The 12,422-nt window shown below is 38.2% G+C and overlaps 1 protein-coding gene across 1 annotated transcript in view; it reads left to right on the top strand.

Annotated features, from left to right (window-relative positions):
* The window catches only part of LAMA1 (laminin subunit alpha 1), a 97,857-nt gene that overhangs the window by 29,907 nt on the left and 55,528 nt on the right, over positions 1–12,422 (top strand). Inside the window, exons 5-10 of the mRNA XM_057383165.1 lie at positions 3,418–3,597; positions 6,395–6,484; positions 6,951–7,068; positions 8,106–8,284; positions 9,723–9,828; positions 10,335–10,495. Of these exons, the coding sequence (XP_057239148.1) occupies positions 3,418–3,597; positions 6,395–6,484; positions 6,951–7,068; positions 8,106–8,284; positions 9,723–9,828; positions 10,335–10,495 (834 nt within the window). The remainder of the gene's footprint in view (positions 1–3,417; positions 3,598–6,394; positions 6,485–6,950; positions 7,069–8,105; positions 8,285–9,722; positions 9,829–10,334; positions 10,496–12,422) is intronic.

The following is a 12,422-nucleotide window of genomic DNA, read 5'->3' as shown; positions in this document are numbered from 1 at the left end:
TCCCAGATAARCAACCCCAGCTCCTGCAGCCGTTCCTCATAGGACAGATGCTCCAGGCCCTTCACCACCTCCCCTGCCCTTCTCTGGACATGCTCTGGCACTTCAATGTCCTTCCTGAATTGAGGAGAAGGAATTTTATTCCTGAAACWGGCCAGGATTCTTGGCASCCGGGCAYGTGCTGGCTCRTGTTCAGCTGCTGTTGATCAGCACCCTCAGGACAGACTTTTTCTGCTGAGCCACTTTCCAGCCTCTCTGCCCCAGCCTGTAGCTGAGGTTATTGTGMCCCAAGGGCAGGACTCAGCACTTGACCTTGTTGAACCTCATCCAATTGGACTCAGTCCATCAATCCAGCCAGTCCAGATCCCTCTGGAGAGCCTTCCTCCCCTCCAGCAGATCAACACACAATTTACAAAGGACAGGCTGCTTCTTCAGAACTGGATTATCTGTCAGACAGGAATAWCCCCTGCACAGAATATCTCACAACCTGCATTAGTGAATCTTGGAACTCTTTTGAAAATATGTGTATTTAGGTCTTTGTAACTTGTTTTGGCCAATCTGTTGAATTTAAGAATGRCCCTGTATGAATCCTGCAAACCAGCTGATCTCTGTAAGTGCCTGCCTTGTAGCCAGCATTTGTTAGCATCCCAGATCTCTGCCCTCAGCTTGGAGTGTCTTGATGTGAAATAACTGTTAGGGTAAAAACACCACATATCTAAATGTGGATGTCATTATTAACATTTTTTGCCAGATCAGGCATTTTGCCTGTTTGACTGCTGTTTTTTTCACGGCTTTGAAGAGCTATAGCTGCTCGACTATAAGTTCTGTTTACCTGATTTATACTTCTTGAAGATCTGCTTCCATAAATTTGCATAATGGAGTTAGGACTCATGATGAATTGCAAGGCTTAAGCTGCAGTTGTTTGAAAATGGTCTTRAATTATGAAGGACAAGTAAGCMAAAAATATATAATACWGAAATATCAGGATGTATAATAMAGAAATATCAGGATGTATAAGCTTATATAAGCAATATATCAGCCAAATTTAGCAGTGTGCAAGGAGAGTCATGATATTTCTCCTTTAGTATCTTATCTTAGTCAATATTCCTACTTTCTCCCTTTTTCTGCTTGGAAAGATTCCTCTACAGACTGTAAAGATTTAAGTATTTGGGGCGGAATTTCTGCTGTCCAAGCTGGTAGAAATTCTACTATTAGAATTTGTAGACAATAGAATTTATACTGTTCAAGCTTTAACTTTAGAGTAAAAAAGTGAGTCATGTTTTACATTTCATCACTTGAAGGCACTATTTATGAGTAGTGAGAGTATTAGGCGGGAAAGACAAATGTAAAATGAAGTGGCATGGGACATATGGGATGTAAGGCCAGTTGGTTGTGACAGGCTTTTCTGGATCTTTAAATCTCTGGTATTTAAGTGATAAAAAGCAAACACAGTGTGTTAGAAATTTCAGCGCCAGGTTGAGCCCTCCTGTCTTTGTTGAGGAAATCAAAGGACTGCAGTGAGCCCAGCAAATTCTGCATCTGTACTGAAAGGTAGATGAGTGCAGGATGTGGTGCCTCATGCTGAAGTTGTGTTCATCTGTAGTTGAGTATATATCTGTTAATTTTTTTCAGGAGGAGTGTAGTTATATTTGAATATTTGACTAACAATTATGCCTTGTAATTCCCAGCAGAAAACATTGTTTCTGAATGAATATGACACAACCAATTTGTCTGAAGAGAACAGACTGAGATGTGGTGGGCACATTCAGTCTTCAGTTGCATAAAACATGGGTACTAGGAGGAAAAATCTCTGCTGCGAGTCTGACAGGATCCAAAAACAATTCTGAAATTGCAACAAAGAAACCATGGTTTAGAGATTAGGAGCATTTCTAACAATAAATCTGGAAAGGTCTGGAATGCATTGCCTTGGAGGATTGTAAAGTCAGCGCCAACACTGGTCTTTGAAAACAGATTGGTCAAACATCTAACAAAACTCCAGTAAATCCTGCTTTAGCATAGGAAATGGACTAGAAGAATTCTCTGTATTTCTGTGAGAGCTGGRTATTATATAAGGTGGTGAGAATTTGAAGGATCAGACCTGGAAAACCTTTTGGTTTTCATAACTGTTATCCTGCAGTTGGAAAGTGGATGATCTGCCAGAAAAGTGGAAATCTTTGAATAAAGTATGTTAGAATATTAAGAAGGACATTTTATTAAGAAGGACATTTTATATAAGAATATTAAGAAGGCATTTATTACCCAATTAATGTCAAAATTATGATTTTGGGAATGTGACCTCCATTACAAGTCTCTCTTTGTGTATCTTTTAAATAACATAGTTATTCTCTATGCCCCTAGCTCACATGAAACCCGTAGCTCCACTACAGAATTAAGATTTTTTTAAAAATAATAATAAAAAAATCTATAACATGTAGAAATATTTTCAGGGAAACAATTTGACAGTACTGGATGAAGTTGAAATTATAAATTCAAGAGTAGTATATGAGACAAAATTGCTCTTCATAAATATGAGTATGTCATGCACTCTAAAATGCAGCTGACAAGCCCAAAACATGACCCTTTGTTTGTAATGGAATCGAGGTGAACTGTTGAACATTTGTTTGTTGCCTGTAGGGCAGGGTCTTTTTTTCTGTTTCTTACATAGAACGTAGCAGGAATGATATTGTCGTATGAGGCTTTATCCTTGTGTGTTCCTAAGTAGCTTTGGAAAGAAGGAAGGGACTGTTGCCAGAATAAGCTGAGCAGTTAGGTCCCAAAACTCATCTTAGTGGGGCCAGCTGAAATTGTGCAAGMAAGATGTTGGTCAAGTGGATTTGTGATTGAAAGTGGCACCTTGCTTGCAGTTGTCATCTGCTCTGTGGCTTCCCACTGCATTCTCTCATCACTGAGTGCTCTGAGTGCAATCCTTGCTGATTGAGCAGCTCTGTCACTGCTAGGTGCAGGATTAGTGTTCCCAGGCTGAGAATATGGGCCAGATGATGCTTTGCAATAAGATCATTCTATTTACAGAGAAGAAATCTGTAAAGAYGAAACTGTGCATATGGCCAGAGTTATAAGTTGCATCTCAGTGAGGAAGAGGAAGGAAAACTACCGGGACTAAGGACTCACCTTCCTACTTAATCCTGATTTTTTACCTTGGGCTGTCTCCACAAAAGCCTAGGAGACTTGTAGCTCTGATGGCTGATAATGGTGGTTTGAGAGCAGTGTGAGTCAGGAAGCAGGAATTTTAACTGCAGATAGACAATGGGGAAATAAAAGGGAACTCCAGGTAGTTTAACATGTCACCATCCTGAGTTGTTGGGAAGCAAGCTTAAGTTCTGTGGTTTTGATTGTCAGACCGATGTTTTGGTTGCAAATAATTCACAGCAATATTTGTGATAAGACAGCCTTTCTTTSTAGATTCACACATCACTGATCAATGGGAGGCCCAGTGCTGATGATCCTTCACAGAAGCTTTTGGAATTTACTTCTGCACGATACATTCGCCTGCGACTGCAGCGCATCAGAACTCTGAATGCTGACCTCATGACTCTSAGCCATAATGATCCTAAGGAACTAGACCCCATTGTTACCAGAAGGGTAAGCTGGTTGTTCATAAATGATATTCAGTATTGCTTGATGGAAAAGTCTATTCTGACCTTAATTTGAGGAGGAGGAGGTACTTAATGCTTGCCATTCAGAGTTGTTTTGATAGGTTAAATTATTCTGGTCTTCCCTTTGACATGATTAACAACAATATCTTGTCATAAACCACTTGTAGAAAGGTTTTCAGTATTGTTTTTGTTTTATTTTTATTTATTTGTGTGATTTATGCTAGAAACAGTGTTTATGATGCTTGATCATCAAAATACAAAATGTGGTTTGACTGATGGAAATTCCACTTGAGGTTGCTCTTGATGCCACTGCAGTACCTTTTGTGACATACTATGGATTTCAGGACCCAGTGCTGTTGTTTATAAACACAATGCTTTGCAAACATTGTTGTTGTGAATTTTTATGTCTTAAAAGAATTTTCTTCATTTTTTAAAGGCTGTTTTGATCAATTGTTTTAGAGCCCATGAATTAATGTAAAATGCTTGTCTTGAATTCCGAGAGTATTAACTGATTTCCAGATTTGATATTGAAACTGGGKAAACTGAGGTCCCAGGCACTTGGGCTGACTTCTTCAGGTTCTCACATAAATACAGTATTGGAAGTCCACTTGGACTTACAGTTCTGCAGGATTTCTGCTTTGTATCTTGCCATTTTTACCATCTTAATTTGCCCAAGACTTGGTTAATACTTTGGAGGCTTCAAGTTTTTCCATGAAGGTAAGTTTTCTGATGAAGACAGGAGAACATGAGAAGGGTTCCATCCTTCCCTTGCTTTGTAGTTTTTTTTTCCCTGAATAACATCTGCAGGCAACACCTCCTTGTGCAGCAAGAGGATTGTTGCAGTTTGTGGCTTCTCTGATACAGATAATCCTTGCGCTGTCCGGATGGCTTCCTACAGGAGAGAAAGGAACTTGGATTTGGGATTTTCTCAGGGATTGCTGGATATTTTTGAGGCAGCCCCACTCTTACCTTCATCATGGAGGTGCCCATTCAGCTACAGCATTTTAAAGTGTAAAATCCGGATGGTTTGCATTTTCTGTCTGACATGGGAATTGATAGAGACTTCCATGGAGACTGCAAGAGCAGAGTWCTGGACAGCTGCTCCAGCTGTGCCTTGCTGGCCAAAGGGAAATGCACAGCCTGAGCAGGTGAGATGTTCCCACAGAGCAGGCTGGTTGATATTTAGATGTATCAATAATATAAAGAAAGGTTTGCCATGGAAGTGTACGAACGTACAGCTGGGAAACGAGAATGTTGAGGACAAGCATTCCCATTGCTTTTGTGGCATACACTCTTGTGCATTCCAGGGCTTAGTACTTCTCCACTTAGAACTGTTTAGTGCAGTTTTGCATGACAAACTACACATACTGGCCAGGGCTCCTAAATCCTGATATCTCACCTTGAGTCTCACTGTGCAACCAACTACAAAAACATAACCCCTTCCAGCTTTCTGGACGCTGATTTTATTGGCTTTGAAGGCTTTGCAACRGTTGTTGATACCAATTATGTTTGGTTTCCTGTACATTGTCCTGAAAAATGTCCAATTCAGATTCTGAGTGTTCCAACAGCACCTGTATTTCTGTGTTCTGTTTATTTATTTCTGTCTGCAGCATTTGATTATCACTGGTCTCTCRTTCAGCTTCAAGCTGCACACAGCTGCTGCGAGCCATACACTGTCAGCAAATGAGACAAAAGAGATGAAGCAGGGAATGCAGAGACATTAAATTCTGCTTTTGTCTTCTCCTTTCTCAGTCTGAACCTCCTTTTTTGTAGTTAAGGACTTACTGTTCATGATAAGTCCCTGAATGATTTTTTGTAGTTCAAGCCCATAACATTAAAAATCCTCCCAAAATACTGAACTTGAGAAATTCAAAAACATTTTAAAAAGTATGAAATCAAAGAAGCTAGTTTGCTCCAACTCCAAGATCCTTCAAAGAAATAACAGTCCAGGAGACAGCATGTCTGACCACCCAGGGCTACCTCCTCTTCCTGAACCAGCTGACATTAGGGTTGTTAGGTCTGGGAGCATTGAACTCTTCCCTCAGAAGTATCCTCAAAAAGAGTTTCTTTTTCATTCCCCTGTAGTACATACTTCCCAGGATACAAACAGGCCAACCATGTTGATACTGCAGCTGTAACTGAACCCAGATGGTCATTTCCTGCTTCTTCTTTGCCTTGAAAATTAAATCCTTTCCTTATGCATGTTGTTTTTGCTCACCACCTGGCAATAGCAATGGATAGTATTCTGCTGTGTCAGCAATTTTTTAAGCTAAGAGTTTGGATGGGATATTGCTCTGGCTATACAGCAGTAGAGAGCTGGTCTGGAAGCGAGTGTGCAAAGTGGTTTTAAGGCAGGGAGAGTTCCTATTTTTAGGGAGCATACTCTTAGTCCCAGACTGACACTAAAGTATGGCGATTTTTTTAATGCTTTATGGCTTCTTGTAAAGTGAAAAAGGAATTTTCTGATTTTTTTTTAGGTACTTTTTGGCTGAAGTCGTATTTGGTGGTCTTTCTCAAAGCTGAGGAATTTTACATGCTTGCTTACAAGTTAGAAGTCAGTTAGTGTATCATACTAGTAAGGAGAAACATGGGGAAAAAAATGGAAGGTTTCCCTAAATGGCAAATACTTTCAAGTATTTAATTTGTTTTTCAGGTCACGGAGTATTTTGTTTTTCAAGTCACAGAGTATTCTATTTCAGTTACAGAATAGGGCATATAAATAGGGAAATGTAAATACATTTAAATRTCTTTTTCATACCTTTCTCCACTTTGTTTTCTTTTAGTACTACTATTCAATAAAGGACATCTCTGTTGGAGGCATGTGCATTTGTTATGGTCATGCTCGAAGCTGCCCTCTGGATGAAATCACAAAGGTATTCTTCAACCTCATTATTTTTGAAAAACAAGTTTTCCAATTAAAATAAAAAAAAATCCTAAGGACAATGAGAAAAATGAAACTGAAAGAGATCTTATGATGCATGCAAATTAATTGCTGTATTTTTGTTCCTTTTCAGAGCTAGAATATCTSGGTCTCATGTAACTTTCTTGAAGTRAACTCTTTTTGCTTGGCATTGAATATCAACAATTCAAGGSGCACAAGACACAGTTTGTCTTGCAACACAAGAGATTTGCCCCTCCTAGAAAGGCTATAAAAATTAGAAAGTTCTAGAAAGGCTRTTCCCCAATAGTTGATGTACCATGGTGGAGCAGTCCAGTGCTTATTGTGGAGTATTTGTGGGTCATTTTTTGGARTGAGGCTGATACTGGGCAGACTTTTGGCAAAATAGATTAAATTACCCATTAAAAAATATTTCAAGAAAGTGAATTTTTTATTCTTAGAAATTGCAGTGCCAGTGTGAACACAACACMTGTGGAGAAAGCTGTAATAAGTGCTGTCCAGGCTACCACCAGAAACCATGGAGACCAGGAACCCTTTCTGCTGGGAACAAATGTGAGAGTAAGTATGMACARGCATTTAGATTAACTGTCTTCTTGGGATTTTTCAGAGGTAGAAAACCTACTTTTAATCATAACTGAGATGGTTATAAATCATCTGTTCAGTGCGACTCCTTGGCTAGTGGAATTGTCATGTATTACAGCTTTCAGAGTCTCCTTTTCAGAGGAAATTGGGGACTGATTGTACTCCTGTAGAAACTAGCAGATTTGCATCAATCATTTTGTTAGCTACTTGAAATGCAAATTTCATACATTGATCAGAAATTTTGTCAGATGAGTAACTGTTCTGATAACAAATGTTTTGAAAGGAACTTCTTATTGGTCACTGTCTGATAGATTGACTTAGGCTRTGCCAGTATGGCTGAATGTGTTGCCAGAGCTACTTGGTGCATTTTCTTATTTTGCATTACTAATGTATAGCACAAGCTGCACACAATTAAGAACCTATTAGACAAAATTTAAAGTTCTGGATGGAAAAGTAGTCTTTTTAGTTGGAGTCTTTGCACAAGTCATAAGGTCTTTTTGGAAAAGCACTTTTTGGAAAGGAGTTGTTTATGACAGTTTGGACTGAAGTATCCTCTAGACTAAATAAAATTTATACTGAGTACTTTTTTGTTGACTTCTCAGATTTTGTCTATAATACAAATTRGAGCAGAATTAGGCAGGTGTTCTTCTGTAATGCAGAGGACAGAGAAAGAAGGAACAGTTATTGCCAATTTTCAAAACATCACTGTTGACGACAGTCCTGACGAGATTACCTTAGTAGGTTATACAAAATACCATTAMAAATGGTGCTGTTTAAGTGATAACAGTAGTTTTGAAATTTGCTTGCTTGATAAGAAATATAGTGTTATAAATTATACAGTGTTGTTAAATTTGATGAAGCACATGGCATGGTTAGTGGGAAAAAACCCACTTTTGAGGTCGATTGATTGGCTCTTCTACTTAGGTTTTCAAATTTGAAAAATGTCAGTGTTGTAAGAGCTCTTACACAGTGTAAATAAGAAAAAAWTTGATTTCTTTTCCATTCCTTCTCAGAATGCAACTGTCATAACAAAGCAGAAGATTGTTATTACAACCAAAGTATTGCGGATCAGAAAAGGAGCATGGACATTCATGGCCAGTATGTAGGAGGTGGTGTGTGTTTAAACTGTACTCAACATACTGCTGGGATCAACTGTGAAATGTGTGCTGATGGATATTTTAGACCACTCAAAGTAAGATTTAGAAAGTATCATTCTAATGTTTTGGTGAWTTACAACATGGTATCATATGTATTTCAGCTGCTTGTGATTAATAAGTTTTTTTTTTTTATCAGCTGCAGAATAGTTCACAGCTATAGAGAGCTTTTTTTTTTTTGTAACATCCAAACTTTCAGAAAAAAAGCAAAATGCTTGTCCAGTTGTGTGGGAGGGCAGATCAAGCTGTTGGAGAAGAAAAAATAAAGATGAAGCTTGATATTCTAGTGTGGAAATGTACATGYCCTGATAGGAAACCCATTTCCTATGAGTAAAGCTCTAAAAATTGCCAGTACTGAAGTTTCACTGTCTTCATAAGCGCCAAAATTATGCACCATCCTCTCAACCCTTTTCAACCAGTGTTAAAAGGGACCTGGTTCTAAGATCAGAATCTTTGGCTCATGAGATGTTGCAACAAATGTTCTTCTTGATGGGATTGTGCATAATTGTGCTCTGTGGAAAAAGGGCATAGACTCTACAAGATGTTTGTCAAGAAAGGCTGACAGAGTTAAGCATACAAACTTATTTAACTTAACATTGTGTAGAACTGCAGTGTTAGAGGGCTCTGTATAATGAGACATTCTGAACTAAATTTCTACTCCACGTGGTCTTGCTTTGATACGTTCATGCATATTGAAAAACCCATACTTTAAAATTCAGGCATAAATTGGTGCAGAGAGCAAGGGTGAAAAGGAGCATGACCAGACAGCAGATACAGCTCWTCCAAAGAAGTAAATTGGAGCCAGAGATTGTTTTAGAGTTGCTGTAAGAAGCATTGAAGGAAGTTCTTCAATCAATTCACAGCCATTAAATGTGTATTCAGACATCATTACTGATTTACTTTACAGCTGAAGCACCTCAAAGGACAATTTTCCCTGGATATAAGTAAAATCCTGCCATATGATTTGCTTTGCCTTATGTTTCAAAGATTTATAGATCATGAAGTCAGAATGAGTCTTTATGAATAGATAAGTTGTCCTTCAATTGAACACAGAGCCAAGGACTTTTTTAATTTCTTTCCTCTTTGAACCAGAATATTTTTGCAAAAAGCATCCACTCTCATCTTAGACATTTCCATATCTTTTGGCAGACCTTCACAGTGGTGATTGCTGGTATTTACAAAAAATGCCCATTTATGCTGAATGTGTCAGACTTCACCTTCCAGCCATTAGCRGTTACTATATCTTTGTGCTATTGAAGATCAACTTTTGTTCCCACATTTAAGTTCTTTTCTAGGCTGCAATCCCCTGATCCTTCTGCATGCTAAAGTTAGACAAAACCCTTCTCTATTGCCCTGTATTATCTTTTTCCAGTGTTTATTCATTTTAGCTTCGGTGGTTGGAGACAGGAAACAGGTGTAACTTTACATTTCCCAGTTAATAACTCGAAAATTTGACAGGGAACTTTTATTTTATAGGTTTCTCCTTATGAGGAGCACCCCTGCTATCCCTGTGACTGCGACCCATTTGGCTCTCTGAGTTCTGTGTGTGTTAAAGATGAGCACCATTCTGACTCACAGCCTGGTAAGGAAGCAGGAAGAGTGTTTTCCCTAAACTTTAAATCTGGCTGTGTTTGTGGTCACTGAAGTTTGAGGGAATGTTACCTGCCTTTGAATGGCTGCCTTTCAGGTACCATTTCCAAACACTGGTAAATCTTTGGGAAGGTGATGCTGAGTCATAACAGTTTTATAATTTTAAGGTTTGTCAAGTGCCTGGATGTGTTCTCCTGTGGGGATTGTGGGCTCTACTGTGTAAAACAATGTGAGGTGTTGAGATCTAACACTGTTGTTTGTGAATGCTGTTACATCTGTCACAAAATCCATTTTGCTGCAGTTTCTGTGCATCTGGTACTTTGAACATGAAAAATAGCTAGTGAGACTGACCTTATGCCAAGTATCTGTGTAGAGTATAACATGGAGTGTAATAAATAAAGGAATGCTAAATTTTTTGTACGCTTTGAGACATCTTGAATCCAGCCTATTGCCTGCTCTTATTTGGGTTTTTTTTCTTCTCTACTTTTGCTATTCAAGGGACTTGGCCAGGCCAGTGTCAATGTAGAGAAGGTTATGCAGGAGAAAAATGTGATCGTTGTGCATTTGGRTATCGGGGCTTCCCAAATTGCCTGCGCTGTAACTGCAGCCTGATTGGCAGCATTAATGAAGATCCATGCACAGAACCTTGTCTTTGCAAAGTGAGTACTAAACTGATATTTTTGTTCAAAATTGAGTCTGTGCATTGATTTATATACTCATTTTTAATAGTGAAATGAGTTTATTAACTGGGGAAATCACCTCCTTTATAAGAAGTAACCTGGCRTAAGTGTACACCTGACAATCCAAAACTTAATTATTCTCTGTACTGAAAAACATGGTAATTTATGTTGAGTAGTTCTGTATCTTACTGACACAACATTTTCTGTAATAATGGGCCAGACTGACATTAAAATKAAATAAAACCTCTACATGTGTGAGGCAGTCACAGAGAGAATGTCAGTATGCCTAGCTGGGTTTGGCTTTAGGAATSATCTGATATTTCTCTTCAAAGCCACTGATTGATTGTAAATAAATGTTGTGTATAAAACATCTGCTTTGTGTGGAGAAATAGCAGGCATTTGGAAAGAACTATTGGAACACTTGCAGTAGACATATGTATGAAAAATGATTTAATTATTCAATTATAAAATATAAACCATAAAAATGTTTAAAAAGAGAGCAGTTTTGCAGCATTTTGTTTTTTGGTAAATATCCAAACCTCTTAAAATGTCTTGCAGCTGTAAATTCCACTGAATTTTATTATAAAACTRAGTTAATATTTAAAGAAGTTACTTAATTTTCTGAACCAAATGTTAGCTAGTAGTTTATGTATTTGTTGCGAAATATGATAGTGAACAGGGGCCAAAAACACCATGGTTTGTTTGACAATTCTTCTGAAAATTTAGTCTTTTTGTATAATTCATCTAATCCAAGGTATCAAACCTATATGAATAAAAAGAATCTGRAAAAAAGAAATTGCTCCAATAGCCAATTTAAATATGAAAAAGGAGATCCGTGCCTGATTTTGAGCTAGAGTAACACTTTGGCAGCCAATGCAGCTAAGTAGTGAAAATTTTAGTATAAATTGGACTAGAAATTGCCCATTTTCAGTGCTGCTGTGGGCATGAACCTGGCATACAGAATTTGTAGGCCAAGACACAGAGAATGTCACCAGCCAGTGGACCACCTACGGAGATGAAAGGAAAAGTTGTGTGCTCCAAGTATCGAATGAAGGAGACAGGATTTCTAAGCCTTCGCAGGTTCTGTGAACACAGAAAAAGCTATTCTTTTTCTATAAGCTGCATTTTGTGATATTTGACCATTCTTGAAATACAACTTCCTTGAAATCTAGTGATTTGGTAAGATTTTTATTTTTCATTAAGAAATAAATAATTTCTGTCTAATAATGTTACAGATACAGTGAAATGTGTGATCTAAATGCATCCTGAAGGCTGAAAAATAAAAAAGCTGAAAGGAGMATACAAATACTATTTCTGTAAAAATCCAAGATTTTAAGATTTTGTTATCTCAGGGGGCACTTTGCCTGAGATTTTCCCCAAGTTTGCATATTAGCAAATAGAAGCAGCCATCCTCAGTCTTTGAAACAGAACTGGASATCATAAATTTTTAATATGCTTTGTAAACAGAGGTTGTACTTTGCTTACAAAAATRCATAACCTGCCCGTCTAGAGAGGTCTTATGAAAACTTGACATGCCAAAGACTGTTCCAGAAGAAAAAGTAGTTGAAAGTCTCATATTTCTCTCTAGTAAGCCTGAAATTTGCTCCATAGGATCAAATTAGATGTAAGTGTGCAATATGGAGTGATTCTTGTGACTGCAGTTAAGGTATCCTGGTAACTGCTTGTGGAAGCAGAATTTAGTCCATGGGCTTTGCATTTCCCGTGGCAATGCAGAGCTCAGATAGGTCTCCTCAAAACAGTAAGACAGCTGTGCTTCACCTGYATGCCCTGCAGTCTTGGTGTCCTAACCATATGTATCAGGAACTTGGAGTGGTGCTCAAGTTTCAAAGCAGAGTTTTCCCGTAGTGGAAACCACGGATTGAGATTGGAGAGTTCTGTCTGTCCA

Source organism: Malurus melanocephalus, unplaced genomic scaffold (genome assembly GCF_030028575.1).
Source record: "Malurus melanocephalus ecotype Western Australia unplaced genomic scaffold, MMel_1.1 scaffold_612, whole genome shotgun sequence".
Lineage (NCBI taxonomy): Eukaryota > Metazoa > Chordata > Aves > Passeriformes > Maluridae > Malurus > Malurus melanocephalus.
The sequence above is the reverse complement of the archived record's forward strand: the minus strand, read 5'-3'. Positions and strand labels throughout refer to the sequence as shown.